This window comes from Neodiprion lecontei, chromosome 2 (assembly GCF_021901455.1).
Source record: "Neodiprion lecontei isolate iyNeoLeco1 chromosome 2, iyNeoLeco1.1, whole genome shotgun sequence".
NCBI classification, from domain to species: Eukaryota; Metazoa; Arthropoda; class Insecta; order Hymenoptera; family Diprionidae; genus Neodiprion; species Neodiprion lecontei.
The window spans coordinates 804260-817744 of NC_060261.1; the positions used below are offsets into that span (position 1 = coordinate 804260).

A 13485-nucleotide genomic window follows, 5' to 3' on the forward strand; every position below is an offset into this window, starting at 1 on the left:
TCACTCCCGTGAACGACTCGATACATCATCAATTTATGTGATTAGAGTATCAATTATCATCATTGTCTTACTTACTAAGTAACTATTTCATTTAATAAGTGAAAGATGAGTGAATATTTTCACCTGAAATTGAAAGATATTTTGAATGAAATTATAAATTATGAAAAAACTTTTCCGCTATTAAGGCATACTGAAATTTACGAAATATTCATTTCATATGCAGAGTTTCAAAAAAATACGAAGTGATCGATTAATCGATTAATTTTGACCGATTCAATCGGGTCATGGTCGATTTTTTTTTTTTTTTCGGGCTCGATTAATCGATCCAATTAATCGATTATTTTTGGCTGCCAATCAGAGGCCATAGAGTGCTGACAGATGCGAAACTGAGTTTCGCCGGAAGTAAGTTCGGTTGCGGTGTTAGATCGAACGGTGACCTCTGAATCACGAGCTCGATCCTCGCAACATAATTAGTATATCTAATCTTGACTCGAAGCCACGTGTTGTAAATGTAGGATTGACGGTGTAAGGGATTTGAGCTTCTCTGCAACGGCTGTGATCAATATTGGTGTCTGCGCGAGCATTGCAGAGTCAACAGTTGAATACAAATGATTTACTTACATTTTTAGTTTTTTACTTCGCAGGCTGCTACATCTTTGTATGTCTGTATCACCGCATTATAGTTACACAAATATCGCAGCTGTTATGCCAATTTCAAAGCACTGTAACGATACCATTTGATTCTAGAGATATTCGTGATTTGGGTCAAATTCTGGATTGAACGCGGATTCGGGCAAAGAGCATTTGAAGAAAAAAGAAAAAAACAATTTCCCTGCAGCGTTCTCGCGATGAAAATAAACGGTCATTTCACCGAACGCAGTTGGAGCTGAGCATTAATGGTAAGGATGTACCATCTACGAGAGGCAATTATACTCGTCTCCAGCTTGATCCGATTCCCTGTAATAGCTGCTGAATTTTTTCATCACTTCGTATTCCTCAACTTTCTCATTGCAGCCTTCGCGCCGAGTTCTGCTTCAACGCTTAGTATTATACATGTGTCAGCGTCAGATCCAAGACAAACAACATTTTCAAATGAATAATTCATTCGCAATTAGGATCGTGGGAATAGAGTCGATAAAAGTCTGCGCCGCAGACGGGCTTGCTCGCGCCGTAGAAAAATCAATTCGATACACTACGAGTATGTATAGCATGTACGCAGAGAATAAAGTAATCTTGCAGAAATCGTTACGTTGTCCGCACTTTGGCGGAAAATGCAGCTGCATCCTAGAGCGGGCGATGCTTAAGCGAATTTGAAATCGAGCCGAAAGTTGAATCAATTTCGCATCTTGAATACGCGATTGGTTTGAATACCATCTGCCCGCTTCGTTTGGCTCCGATGCCAAAGTCGTATCGAAAATGTGAATCTCGAGCTACACCTTCGCTGATCTCGTTCAAAATTCAAACCGACTCTTGTTGCAGATGGTACACCCAGAGTGACCACGACATAAATATTATAATTTTCTAGGATCAATTCGATTAAATTGGTTACAGTAAATCGACAAAAGTAAATGCATTTTCCATACAATTGTTTTCTTTTTTTCCGAAAGTACGAACCGTCGCTCGGGTCATACTGTCTCATCTAGTAGTCGATGCGCACGATCGTTTGTGAGGTAATATTTAGGAATATTCAAAGTTTGAAGAGAACTTTCGGTGATGGTAAAAAAAAATTGTATTCGTTTTAATTTATCCAAAGCTTAAAAAAATTGTGGGACGTATTTGTATGACAAAAAATATACTAAACGATTCCATGACTTTCCGCAAAAATTCCTGACATTTCCCATGATTATTCCAGAATTTCAGAATTCCACGACATTTCCAGGTTTTCCAGAATTTACTGACCAATGGTCACCCTGACACGGATATTCGATCGGCATTTTGTTTTTTGTTGAGTTTCAAATTCGACGAACGAATTAGCGAACGAGTTCCTGTTTATACATAATTTCTAATATAATTGCCGTGTGGTGAAATTAACCCGTGTTATAGTTCTTGCAGACGGGTTTACTTTTTGAAAATCTAAGTTAATTCGAGCATATTTGAAGAAGTGTATGGAATAGGCTGCAGTTTAAAGTTTCAAGCGTTAGAGCGAAACTGGCTTCTTCGTCCTAATAGTCAAAGTTCCCGCTGCTTCCTGGCTTTTATTATTTTATATTATATTTCGGGTCTTGTAGCGGCAAGTTTTCTCGAGATAACAGAAAATTGTATCTCTTTACCAGTATACATGTATACGCGTAATATGCATGTAGGTTTAAACTCAAACAACCGCAGTTAGATTCGAGAAAAGTTTCGTACTTCCTCTGCAATTACAAATTGTGAATACCTATATGTATACATGTATTAACGGGTATGTGTAAGTCGGTACATGCACCGTAATTTTTCATCTACTTGTTTTCAGTTTGAAAATTTAATCCCACATAATTTATTGTTCCTGCAGTTGGGAGAAAATCAGTGAAGTTTGTACGTGAGTACAGGTATCAAATAAGATCTAATTGATGATGATAACGTATGATGGGTGAGGGTTTGGCCAGAATCCAACCTTTTGCTGGTTAGTTTTATCTGAAAAGCTGACATGATGTGAATATGTAGATAAATTCAGAGTGTTTGCTTGTCCTGGGTCGATAGTGTGAAAAGTTGATGTACCTTTTCAGCACTGAAATAACTTTACTAGTTAGCTGACAAAAAAAAAATAATTTTTCGACTACGGAATACAAGTTGTATATAATATTGTTATCTGTTATTTATTTATTTTTTTTTTCATGAACGTTCAGAAAAGTTAAAATCGGAAATTAACTAACATGAGGTACTTTTTCTTTCATTTAATCGAAAAAAAGGTTATTATCTCATGAGATGAACGGGGATTAACAGGAATAATAACTAGGATGAGTGAATTATGCATCATTAAACAAGTACGAATGTATTTTGCATTAGAATAGAATGAATAACAATGTATGAGTCTTATTATGTATATTTAATTTCATTCAGTTTCTGCGCAAGTTTAAAGTACATTTACAGAATATTTGCATAAAAATATACATCTGCTCAACCTCCGTGTAGAGTGGAAATGAAAAGGACGGTATCTCTGGGCTTTAATTTATACTCTCCTTGTCCCTGTAGGCATAAAACAATTTTTACGAGTATCAAATTAATCACCCGGTTTAGGACAATGGATTGAATTTTTTTTTATTTTTACATCGTAAATTCGATTTTGATTTCAAAGTCATCATAATGTTACAATTTTAATTATTGTAATATTTATCTCTGTCATGCTCTTCTCTGATCTATTTTCCGAATGAAAAATTATTCTAAACGTTTGTTTCTAGAAATTAATGAAACTTGTGAAATTCAGGTGATAGTAGAAAAGCTAATTGCATTTTATATAATAATTGTAAGTGTTTCATACAACTTTTGCACTGAATTTCAATTTGTCCATTTCTGTAACACCTCAAATGTTGCCATAAAATATCTTACCAACAATTCCCAGTCTTCGTCATTGACGAGCACAAGAATTCCAGGTCGTCTGTAAAAAATGATTTTGAATTCGGTGTCACAAACAATATTCAATAAAGCAACTTGTGTGGTTATAAACTATTTTCAGGTTCAGTACTCTCGTCTCGATTCAAGTTGCTCGATACAATTGATAATCTAAAGCTGTGTTCCTACATACTTACACTGTATCGCCAAGTAGAAATAATTCTGGCCTGTCTTTGAGGAGGTTGTCTCGGATCCAAAACAGCAAGCGACGTAGAGTCCCTGGAAAAATGAGAAATTACTGTGAGTTCGACGAATATATTAATACCATGTGAGACAATAAATTAGATAGAATTTGAGAGGACGAAAACTTACACTCCTCGTCACCTGGCAGGTTGAGCTCATTCTTTTTTTTCTCGAACAGCAACTCGGCGCCCCCTCTAGAAAGACAAATTTGAAAAATCACATCGATTTGAGGTTATGTCACCGGCTAATCTACTACTTGGTAATTTCATCTTCACCTAAACTCAACGGTTATTGATAAATCTTTATAGCCGGATGTCATGACGGATCACATGAAAATTATTTCGCAAGCAACTTCAACGACAGAGTATCATAAGCAGTTTCGTGTCTCTGACAAAGAGAACTAAATTCACGCGGCGTAGTAGAGGAGTAACGGCGGATGAATGGGTTACATATTGAATGGTTGGACCCTCATTCATTGTTTGGCAGCGCCTGTGGACTGTCACGTCGCCTGCATCGCTGACACCTTCGACGTAAATAGGTTTGCCGGGTTGCATATAATACGGCGGATCCCGTTTAATTCGACCGCAGATTACTTAAATTTTCATCAAGTTGTTAACTAATTATCCAGGAGATGAAGTAAGTAGTGACACCATCTGCGGGTATTAATATATTTACATACATGGTATTTGCATACATTAATAAAGACAAGTTATAAAATACTATGTACACACAATCTATATACACAAAATATGTCGCCTTTATTAATGCAACGATAATAGAATCTATGGTAATCCAGAGGTGGCATTTATAATGAAATACCTACGTCTTAATTAATTTCCTGTATCGTGATAAATTCGACAATAGCCAACGTCGTTTCTGGATCATTCAGAATAAATATACCTAATTTGAATATGGCAACAAGATGAGACATTATACCTGCACTTCGGAAATGTGTTAACTTTCACTGTGAGTATAATTTGAGCTGTCTTCAATGTCCAGAGCGCAGGGTACATATTCTTGGGTAGAGTCCTGAAACAGTGCAAAAAAATTTCTCTCATTTCTTACCTCTATCAGTTTTGAATACACAGTTGCCTATTATATGCCACACCGCGGAACATCGGATGGAAAATTGATCCAACGAATATACGTAGTGCAACAACTAATAACTCACCGAACTTACTATTATTTCGGTACCTTCTTCCAAGTTAAGCTCATCTCCGTCGTCTGTCGTTAAAATGATCACTGAATCTTCCGGTATCCCGTTTTCGTCTATGTACGTTATCGGTATTTCTGAAGTTACCTGCGAAAGTAAAACGGTAACGATAAATCAACAGTTCAAAAAAATCATTCCGCAGAGTTACTTAAATTTTTCGCAAAAAACACCAAGAACACTGGCATGAATAAAGTTTTTTGCACGTTACATGCCTCACAATACGCAAATTCAGGTTCCTGTTCTTTATGGTCAGACAAATCGTTCAATTCTTCTGATTTTTGGTTACCCTCCTCGTCTACAGATCGATTCGGCTTTTTCCCATCCTGCTGTAACCTCCTCCATATTGTTGTTTTGGGGATATGGTAAGTCATCGATGCTGCAGCCTGTGACATTTTTCCACCCCTGCAAGCAGTCACTGCTTGCTCTAATCGAGATTTTTTCAAATCCTCGTTCTCAGTCTTTCGTTTTTTCCAGAACGACAAAGGAAGCTTTCCTTCATCCACCAACCTTGCTTTGTCTCTGAACAAGGTCGTTTTTGGAATCTGAAATGGCAATTTTTATTGTTAATTTACTGTCAGAGGAGAGAAAGAGACCAATCCTACTAATATGTAGGGAAAAACCATTTCTTAATAATTCGTTACTTCCACTGTTGGGTATACTCATTGAGAATCAAAAACACACGTACTTGAAATTGGAGGGACACTTTTGTGAGGTTTTCACCTCTCTCCAAAGCTTTAACTGCAGCCTCTCTCTTATTCGCATCATAAGATTTCTTCATTTCTGTCCGTTGACCAAGAATCTGGCAACCTTCTTTCTGAATCCTCCGCCATAGCACAGTTTTTGGAATGCTAAATATTTCCGATGCCTGCTGCAAGCTTGAACCCTCTGTAATTCAGTAATTAAAGCATAATAATAATTGCAATTCGATTATTCTCTGAACATTACTCTTCAAAACGAATTATTTCTGCGCACCCAAAACAGCATTTATCGCCGCCTTCATACATTCCGCCGAATACTCATTTCTAGAAGCATTTAAATGAAGTCCTAGGGCTTTAGCTCGCATATACAATGTAGACCTGGGTATACCATGACTAGTTGCGGCCTCGACCAAGGTATGCCCTGTTTTGAGATCGTTTATCGCAGCCATGAGCATGTCTTCGCTGTAGTCTTTCTTGGAGGAGTCTCGCCTCCGCTTCCTTTTAGGACTAGTCACAGATATATTGCTTTGCTCGATCCGATTATCGACACTTTCAAAGTCTTGATCCAATGTGTTTAATTCTTGTTCTTCAGCCTCGTTAAGCTCGCTAAATGATTCAACCGTCTCCTCGCTGACATCCTCACCGGAAGTCCCGGTATCACTCTCATCCAAACCATCTATCTGTAATGGGGTCAACGTTTGTTTGTCATTACAGGGCAATTGATATGTAAAGTGAAACTCACCTCCATAAGACCTCGTATTTTCAAAGAATGGGCGGTATCAAGCAGACTCCCTATGTTATCCACAGGTATGCTGACCTCTCCGTTGTAAATGAAGTCTACGATAGAGCGAACATCGTTGGCAGATACGTCGCTAAGTATAATTGTAGGTGAGTCCTCGTTTACTTGATTTAGAATTTCCTAAAATTATGTTATTTTGAGATAATGAAGCAACTACGATTGTCAAACTCATATTAGATATGAAATATTTCATCTCAAGGTAGTTACGACTTGCGTAACGTTCATTACAAGACACTAAATGTTCGGAGGAAAGGGTTAACGTGCGTTTGTTTACGGAATGCGCTTAGTACTTGGAACAAGGTGCTACAGGCAGATAATACGATGCGATGTGCATGAATCTTGTGTCCGTCAGCAGAAATGGTAACGTCCACCATGCAATTCTCGTCTAGTAGCTGACGAACAACGCATGGTACGTGGCTCCCGTAGTCGCTCCATTTGAAACAGTAGCTCTGCGAGATCCCCGGCTGACTCGGAGGACTGGCAGCCTCGGACATGCCGTTTCAAATTCGTTTCGCGTTTCGTTTCGATTCCAATTTTTCGCACGACCTCCGGCCGTTGGAAGTATGCCTAGAGTCTTAACACCACCGGAACTTGGAACGGAACTACCGACACGGAACTGATAGAAGTCACAGAACCGCTACAACGACAAAACCCCGACGTGAGTGAAGCACACTAAAGTGGACAAAGGGGTTTTCTCAAACGAGCAGACCTCACGAGGGTTATGACTAACTAGAGGACTAACTGTACGAGCGTTTACGAGTTGCCTATATTCAGGTACATTAGACAATTCCTCCATAGACAATTCCACGGAGTAGTAGGAAGGAGACAACATTTCCCCAGTTTTGAGGTAACAAAAAAAGTTGACTAAACGCAGTTGAAGCGCCTCTAACGAAAAAAGTGAAATTTTCGCTATAAAATGTAAAAAAAATAAGGGTGGTGATCGTAACCTATAAACCCTCATGCTATAAACATACTCCGTAATTTCGTAAGATACGCATTTGAAGTGAAAACCAGTGAAAACCGAGTAATTGCTTTTCCAAACTCAACCGAAATTAACTACGACGAAAAAGTAGCAAACGGCGAATCGCTAGATCTTGGGGCGAAGGGGGGAGAATGCCATACGGCCTTACACTGCAAGAGGCGCTGGAATCGCCGTGGTTTTGCCCCTGCAAAAGTGTGTCTCTTTCCTAGCAGTTGTACTGATTGTTACGGATATAAATTCGTGCACGCGTGTCACGCGTGTGAAGGTTGGAGGTTACGAAATAGAAACGTAAACACTCGACTGTCATTTCGAGCACAGTTTTGGGATTGGAAAAATTACGACTTGTGATTGAAAAATGAGTGAAAAACGCGTTCACCAACCGGTAGCTCGTTACAAGGGATACGAGGCAAATAACGAGTGGACTAATGATGAAAAAGTGCTCTTATTAAAGGGTTTAAAGAAATACGGACATAAAGATATTTCGAGTATAGCTAAATTGGTGCCAAGCAAATCCCCGGTTGCAGTGAAAACGATGATTCTCAACACAATGATGGCTGCACGTCGTTCTACCAAACCAGGGAGAACACCACCTATAAATATGTGGCTAGAACGAACGTCGCTTGATGATACAAACTCGCTGATTCCCCAGGCCTTGCAATTCATATCGTTGTTCGAGAGACACCCTGCTGCTGCAAATTGTGGTGGCTGTGATCTCAGGTAAATAGACAAGCTTACACCATTGGAGCATTCTTAGGCTAATTTTGATTTAATTCTTTATTCAGAGCTGCCTACGACTACGTTTCTCGCATGACACGCAACCAACCTACTGCTGAGCTGTCAACAAATACTAGAAGAATTATTTTTAAAGCTATTTCAAAGACGGTCAGCAAAATGAGATTAAGCAGTCCTGAGAGCTTATTCCAGGCTATTAATAACGTAAACAAAACAGCCTTGCAAAAGGATTACACTCACAATACCGTAAGCCATTTGAATAACGTCCGGTTGTTTGAAACCTCATATCCCAGAACTGACCAGGATCTGATCTGTATTTGATTAGGACACACGTTATTTTTACTTTGTAGAAAACGCAACATAACGCTGGACCTCACAAAGTGCTACAAGAGTTGAACACATTCATGGTACCAACTGTGCAGCTTCGCAAGCCTTGATTTCATTTCAATCAAGGTCTGAACTATCATGGGTAGTTATTTCTATTATCTAAGACTATTTTCTCTTGTAAGGTGTAACTCTCAAGAGGCACGCTGAGTACAGGATACCCAGAGGTGATGACATATTTTGACAATTTTTAATGAATTCTTTTTCATTCTTTCTCTTATATCAAGAATCCTCTTTTTTTTAATATTCATTCCGCAAAAACTATCTTTTTCTACATTGTTTGAGCTTTTGATTGAAGAAAAAACCTGTATAAATCGATTAATTTAATCGTAAGATATAAATAATTAGCCACACGGGTATGACATACCCATGTGCTTTTGAATCGGAAAGCTGTGATAGTGTACCTCTCGAGGATTAAGCTCAGTTGATGCAGTTTCACCAATTGATAATCAGCCGAATTAGACGATAATCCTTTTTCATAGATCAAATACTGATCCAATCAACTTAAATATTTTTTATTTCATGTGTGATAAACAATTGCGTTAATTTAATAACTAAGTAATACATACAATACGTGTAATATAGATAAAATATTATTTAAAAATTTTTGTTTCGTTACACGAATTATTTATAACAATGATTGAATAAAAATAGTGTACATGTTTGTATCTTTACAATATATATGTATAATACACGCAAAAAATTTCTAATTTCAAAACAATAAAATACCCAACAGTTTTTAAAACTTTTGTTGGGAAATTGATAACAATTTTATTACTATTCATGGTTTGTGATCGATGGTTGAAAGAGTTATGTACACTATGGAAGGACATAAATTTGAAAAACTGTGTTGTGTCAGGATCATTTACTGATAACGTTGCACTTTGATCGAATTTAACTTCCTTTTGCTTTTCAAAGGATTAGTTAAATACAGAATAAAATTACGTCATACGGAAATTTCCTCTTATAAGGCACTACAGTTTTCAACAATATGCCTCAGTAATGTGCAAAATATTCTGTTATGATAAAATAAAGATGATCATACAACAGAGACTCAAAGGTGCGGTATAGTATTCGGTATTCAGGTAAATTAAGAAGACTGGTAATGTTCGGTATTGAAAGTCAAGTGATGGTTCAAATGGATGGGAATGTAAATTTTTTCATAGCCTATCGATTATACTTTCACATACATCGCTCAACATCAATGAACCATGAATCCCAACTAGCTTGAAACTTTTTGTGAAACATTTAAAAGTCTGATAGCAACATCACGGAAGAACAACTGCTTGCTGCACGTATTTATATTTTCATACAGCTATTGAACTGTATCTACTGTGTTTTTCCTATATTTCCTACAGTGAAACTTGATTGTTGAGCCTTCTTCATTTCAGCAAAAGAAAAGTAAGTTGACACCTAAACAATGTTATGATTAATCTTTCAGTATATTCCAAGCATCTTCTTCTAGTTTCGAAGTCAAATCTGCGGGCTTATTATTGTCTTCTTCAAAATCAATCAAAGATTTCTTTTTGCTGTTTCCTTTTTTTGATGTCCGAGGCACTGGCTTTGACCGATCATCCCCGATTGATTCATTTGATAATTTTGGATTAGTGCTACTTCCCCAGGAATCCCAGTCCCGACTAGAAAGCTTAGTTCCTGACGAACTGCTTCTGAAGAAATTATTTCACATGCAGTGCAGAACTAACAATGACTTACATTCGTCACTTAAGAATTTACAAATCAATACTACAAATCTACTCACTTCATCGTATTTCCAGCTACTAACGATGATTTTTCAGTTGAATGTGAGCTGCTGGAATAACTGTTTTGTTGAGTATTTGAAGTCTGGTAATGATCATTTGAATCAAACTGTTGATGCTGTTCGGATGAATTTGTTCCACTGATATCTCCCCATCCTCGACGCCCTATATCACTGACCTAAACAAATTGGAGTAAAGTAGAAGTGATTGAATGCGTTTGTAGCATTAAGCTAAATCGTTTATAACAGCTGTAATATTTTTTACAGTTAAGGTAACAAACAAAACTGTAAGACTTCGAAGAGCGTATATCGTTTTAGCATTTTCGGAAAGAATTTATGAAAATGAAATGAACTGAGATTTGAATTTCGAGGATAAAAATTCAGACAAAGTGTTGACTGTTTGGCAAATTGATTAATTTCCGTTTCTACCTTTGCGGCAAGACTGTTAACCTGTGCTCCGACATCCTCCAAAATTGTACCGTCGCGAACCTAATGAAGTAAACATAAAAACAAAGAAACCAAAGTAGTAAACCTAAAGTATGTTCCGGATAAAAAAATGACGATTGTAAAATAATCACAATGTAGAGAAGAAAGAATCGAATAAAATGCATAAATTATAATGAGATGGTTTTATCGAGCAAGAAGAAAATGTGGAGTACCTTTTGAGAAGCCATTCCACCAATCTTAATTGCGTTTTCTGTCGCCTTGCTCGCGATCTTCGCTGCTGAAGATGACATTATTGACCAGCCCTGGAAACAAAATATACATTTCCTGAAGTTATAGGAGTCAAAGATTAAAAATCAGGTTTTAGCATAGTCTTGCAGATTAAAATAAAATCTTACGCTGGCAAGGGAAGAGACAGCAGTGTCAAAAAATTCTTGGGAAGAACTCCGAGGTGGGGCATCCATTTGGTAACCAAAGCCTCCATACTTTCCTCCTTGATTTGGCGGTAAGTTTCTGCAAGTGTAATTTGAACTACTTTGAAAACTTGTGGGATTAAACCATAATTCCCAAGAGGACTAATGATTATTTTTCATAAAGCTGTTTCTTGAATTCATAACTTAGTGTGCGAATTACTTGCAGGGTAGTACTGAAATGCCTTATACTCACTCGGGTCTAGATGCATTTTCATCCTGTTTCCTGGCAAAGAACGATTCAGTTTGAGTTTTAAAGCTAGCTGAGTTAAAGTTCTGATACGAACTGGATTCTTCACTCTGATATGAGTTTTGTTCGTATCTACTATTATTGTCTTGATACGACGAACTCCTCGAACTCTTGACACCGGAAGAACTTGGGCTCCACGTTTCCCCACGTGCCAATGTCGCTATCTAAATACGTCAGTTGACGATCATTCAATATAAAAGAAATGAATTGTTAAAAAAATACTGTCTATGCAAATACGAAATTCAATAGCTGATAAACGTGTGATTTCATTAATTGTATCAGTGGCTAAGACCGGCATGTTGTATCCCTGAGACTGAGTTACTAACAACTTTAACTCTGTGTTGAGCCAGTCTTTTTTAAATACTGAAAGAGGAAAGTCTCGTTACCTTGTCTCTGTAAAGAGCTGCAGCATTAGTGTTATATCGTTGCTGTATAGACATGGAATCATCCCAGTCAGGTTGAGCCTCGAAGAATTCTCGAGCCTTTCTGTTTCCACCAACTTTCATTTTCTCAAGTTCCGAGTCTTTCCATTTGTCCATAGAAACGGATCGAACAAAGGATAAGTGCACGCCAAGACCTCGGTGCTTGCCGGAACACTCGAGGCAGATCCATATTCCATAAGTAACAGAAACCCATTGAGGATTGTGGGCTCCACACTCGAAGCATTTCTGGTGTAAAGATGAAATGAAAATTATGATATTAACGAAATTACCCGCGTTATTGACACGAGGTATGACAAACGTCTGTTAAGGTGAAACCTTACGCTATTTTCATCACGGGGTTTTAATTCACCAAGTATTCGTCGTGTTCTCGGGCTCGCCATGTCCCTGCTGGGGTCGAGACCTCGTCCCAGCTATCGTTGTGAATTCGGTCACTGAATGGATAACGCTGACACTTTGATTCGAAGGTGACGACAAAGCGACGGGGTATGCATACGAAGAACCGCCAACGTTTACAGACCTCTGGTTTCAGCTGATGTGCGAATTACGGCGCGCGTCGTGCCCGACAGATGCGATTTCCATTCAGAGGTTACCACGGCACAAAGTCACAAAGTCAGCTGTCAGCGTGTCAGTACTACGACGACTCGGGCTACGGGCATGAACTGCTGCACGATTGCCACAGCATAAGGCTCTGTTTGCAATAAGCGATGCCCGTTCGACCAATGAGCAGCTCGGATTTCGGGAATGCGATGACCGAGGCGAACGATTATGTGAACCTGGCAATAAGGGGAATGAAAAGCATGTGGGTAACGTGGGATGACGTGGCCGGTCGTGGGTATCTGCGGGAAGAAGAGTGTACGGCATCGCTGCAGTGTGCAACTTGGCGAACTTGGCTGAGCTTCAGGACTGAGTTTCGGAAAAGGCTGCGACATGGCTGCCGCAGGATCGTCGATGGTCGGTAATGGCTTAGTCATATAATAAATATGACATTGATTTTGAAGTGGCTCGGTGACCACGATGAGAAGTCGTTCGGACCAGGTACTGATTCGAGGTGGAATTAAAAGCAAGAAAACCGGAGCTGATAACTTGAGGCCGGGGGTCATGATACGTAACGCAAACGTAACTGGAAGACGAGAGCAGTGTCCACTACACGAGTTTTGAGATGATATCAGAGCCTCATTGAACGCGGAAGAGATCTTCTCATAGCGGACTAAACTTCTCGATATTTTAGCGGATACCTCGTGTGCGTCAATCTCACGATGTTTTGGAAGGTTTCCTGAAATCTCTGATAGTCCAATTAGTAGCTAGAGTTTCTACGCATCTAATCTCGAATGGAAGGTTTCAGGATCCGGAATCTCAGAGAAAGAAGGCTTGGATTCTGATTGGATTTTTTCGGGCAAGAATTCGTGGAATTTGAAGAATGCTTGTCTAGACATTAAGATACCTCTATCGCTGCGAAGGATATCGTTTTCTGAGTTCCTGGGGGTCCGATTAGTCAGAAAATGGTCGTACAAATCGAATCTGAGACTACAAATTTTTGGCTCCG

The 13485-nt window shown here is 38.6% G+C and overlaps 4 protein-coding genes across 8 annotated transcripts; 1 reads left to right on the forward strand and 3 right to left on the reverse strand.

The window, feature by feature from the left end:
• Positions 1–2955: 2955 nt before the first annotated feature.
• LOC107220426 (ubiquitin-related modifier 1) lies at positions 2956–4236 on the reverse strand. Its single transcript, XM_015659020.2, has 5 exons — positions 4047–4236; positions 3901–3965; positions 3726–3807; positions 3526–3574; positions 2956–3165 (listed from the first exon to the last, which is right to left on the reverse strand). Exons 1-5 carry the CDS (start codon positions 4088–4090, stop codon positions 3097–3099), a joined length of 309 nt encoding a protein of 102 aa, XP_015514506.1. The 5' UTR covers positions 4091–4236; the 3' UTR covers positions 2956–3096.
• Positions 4237–4392: 156 nt separating this feature from the next.
• Positions 4393–7152, reverse strand: LOC107220419 (protein abrupt). 2 transcript variants are annotated; one of them, XM_015659011.2, is made up of 7 exons: positions 6772–7152; positions 6425–6601; positions 5957–6362; positions 5670–5869; positions 5197–5526; positions 4943–5071; positions 4393–4800 (listed from the first exon to the last, which is right to left on the reverse strand). In XM_015659011.2, the coding sequence occupies exons 1-7, from the start codon at positions 6973–6975 to the stop codon at positions 4726–4728; spliced, it is 1521 nt and encodes a 506-aa protein (XP_015514497.1). In that variant the 5' UTR covers positions 6976–7152; the 3' UTR covers positions 4393–4725. The 2 variants fall into 2 exon arrangements, with proteins under 2 accessions (XP_015514497.1, XP_015514498.1); XM_015659012.2 differs by having other exon boundaries at positions 4411–4800; positions 4952–5071; positions 6772–7151.
• Positions 7153–7219: 67 nt separating this feature from the next.
• Positions 7220–8713, forward strand: LOC107220425. The gene is made up of 3 exons (XM_015659019.2): positions 7220–8180; positions 8246–8441; positions 8546–8713. The coding sequence occupies exons 1-3, from the start codon at positions 7819–7821 to the stop codon at positions 8630–8632; spliced, it is 645 nt and encodes a 214-aa protein (XP_015514505.2). The 5' UTR covers positions 7220–7818; the 3' UTR covers positions 8633–8713.
• A 145-nt stretch (positions 8714–8858) lies between these two features.
• On the reverse strand, positions 8859–12581 carry LOC107220453 (ADP-ribosylation factor GTPase-activating protein 1). 4 transcript variants are annotated; one of them, XM_046730700.1, is made up of 8 exons: positions 12263–12581; positions 11886–12167; positions 11446–11663; positions 11178–11292; positions 10995–11084; positions 10765–10824; positions 10339–10514; positions 8859–10240 (listed from the first exon to the last, which is right to left on the reverse strand). In XM_046730700.1, the coding sequence occupies exons 1-8, from the start codon at positions 12320–12322 to the stop codon at positions 10009–10011; spliced, it is 1233 nt and encodes a 410-aa protein (XP_046586656.1). In that variant the 5' UTR covers positions 12323–12581; the 3' UTR covers positions 8859–10008. The 4 variants fall into 4 exon arrangements, with proteins under 4 accessions (XP_046586656.1, XP_015514545.1, XP_015514544.1 ...); XM_015659059.2 differs by having other exon boundaries at positions 8859–10243; XM_015659058.2 differs by having other exon boundaries at positions 8859–10246.
• Between the last annotated feature and the right edge of the window lie 904 nt (positions 12582–13485).

Excerpts from the sequence above, each read along its gene's own strand:
- LOC107220426 (XM_015659020.2), bottom strand. The coding sequence starts at position 4,090 with ATGACATCCGGCTATAAAGATTTATCAATAACCGTTGAGTTTAG. Across the intron at positions 3,966-4,046 it reads TCAATAACCGTTGAGTTTAG|AGGGGGCGCCGAGTTGCTGT; the intron begins GTGAAGATGAAA and ends TTGTCTTTCTAG. Across the intron at positions 3,575-3,725 it reads TTTCTACTTGGCGATACAGT|ACGACCTGGAATTCTTGTGC; the intron begins GTAAGTATGTAG and ends CATTTTTTACAG.
- LOC107220419 (XM_015659011.2), bottom strand. The coding sequence starts at position 6,975 with ATGTCCGAGGCTGCCAGTCCTCCGAGTCAGCCGGGGATCTCGCAGAGC. Across the intron at positions 5,072-5,196 it reads CTGAATTTGCGTATTGTGAG|GTAACTTCAGAAATACCGAT; the intron begins GCATGTAACGTG and ends TTACTTTCGCAG. Across the intron at positions 4,801-4,942 it reads CCGAAATAATAGTAAGTTCG|GACTCTACCCAAGAATATGT; the intron begins GTGAGTTATTAG and ends GCACTGTTTCAG.
- LOC107220425 (XM_015659019.2), top strand. The coding sequence starts at position 7,819 with ATGAGTGAAAAACGCGTTCACCAACCGGTAGCTCGTTACAAGGGATAC. Across the intron at positions 8,181-8,245 it reads TGTGGTGGCTGTGATCTCAG|AGCTGCCTACGACTACGTTT; the intron begins GTAAATAGACAA and ends TTCTTTATTCAG. Across the intron at positions 8,442-8,545 it reads AGGATTACACTCACAATACC|AAAACGCAACATAACGCTGG; the intron begins GTAAGCCATTTG and ends TTTACTTTGTAG.
- LOC107220453 (XM_015659058.2), bottom strand. The coding sequence starts at position 12,322 with ATGGCGAGCCCGAGAACACGACGAATACTTGGTGAATTAAAACCCCGT. Across the intron at positions 10,515-10,764 it reads TTAACAGTCTTGCCGCAAAG|GTCAGTGATATAGGGCGTCG; the intron begins GTAGAAACGGAA and ends CAATTTGTTTAG. Across the intron at positions 10,247-10,338 it reads GTAGCTGGAAATACGATGAA|AAGCAGTTCGTCAGGAACTA; the intron begins GTGAGTAGATTT and ends TAATTTCTTCAG.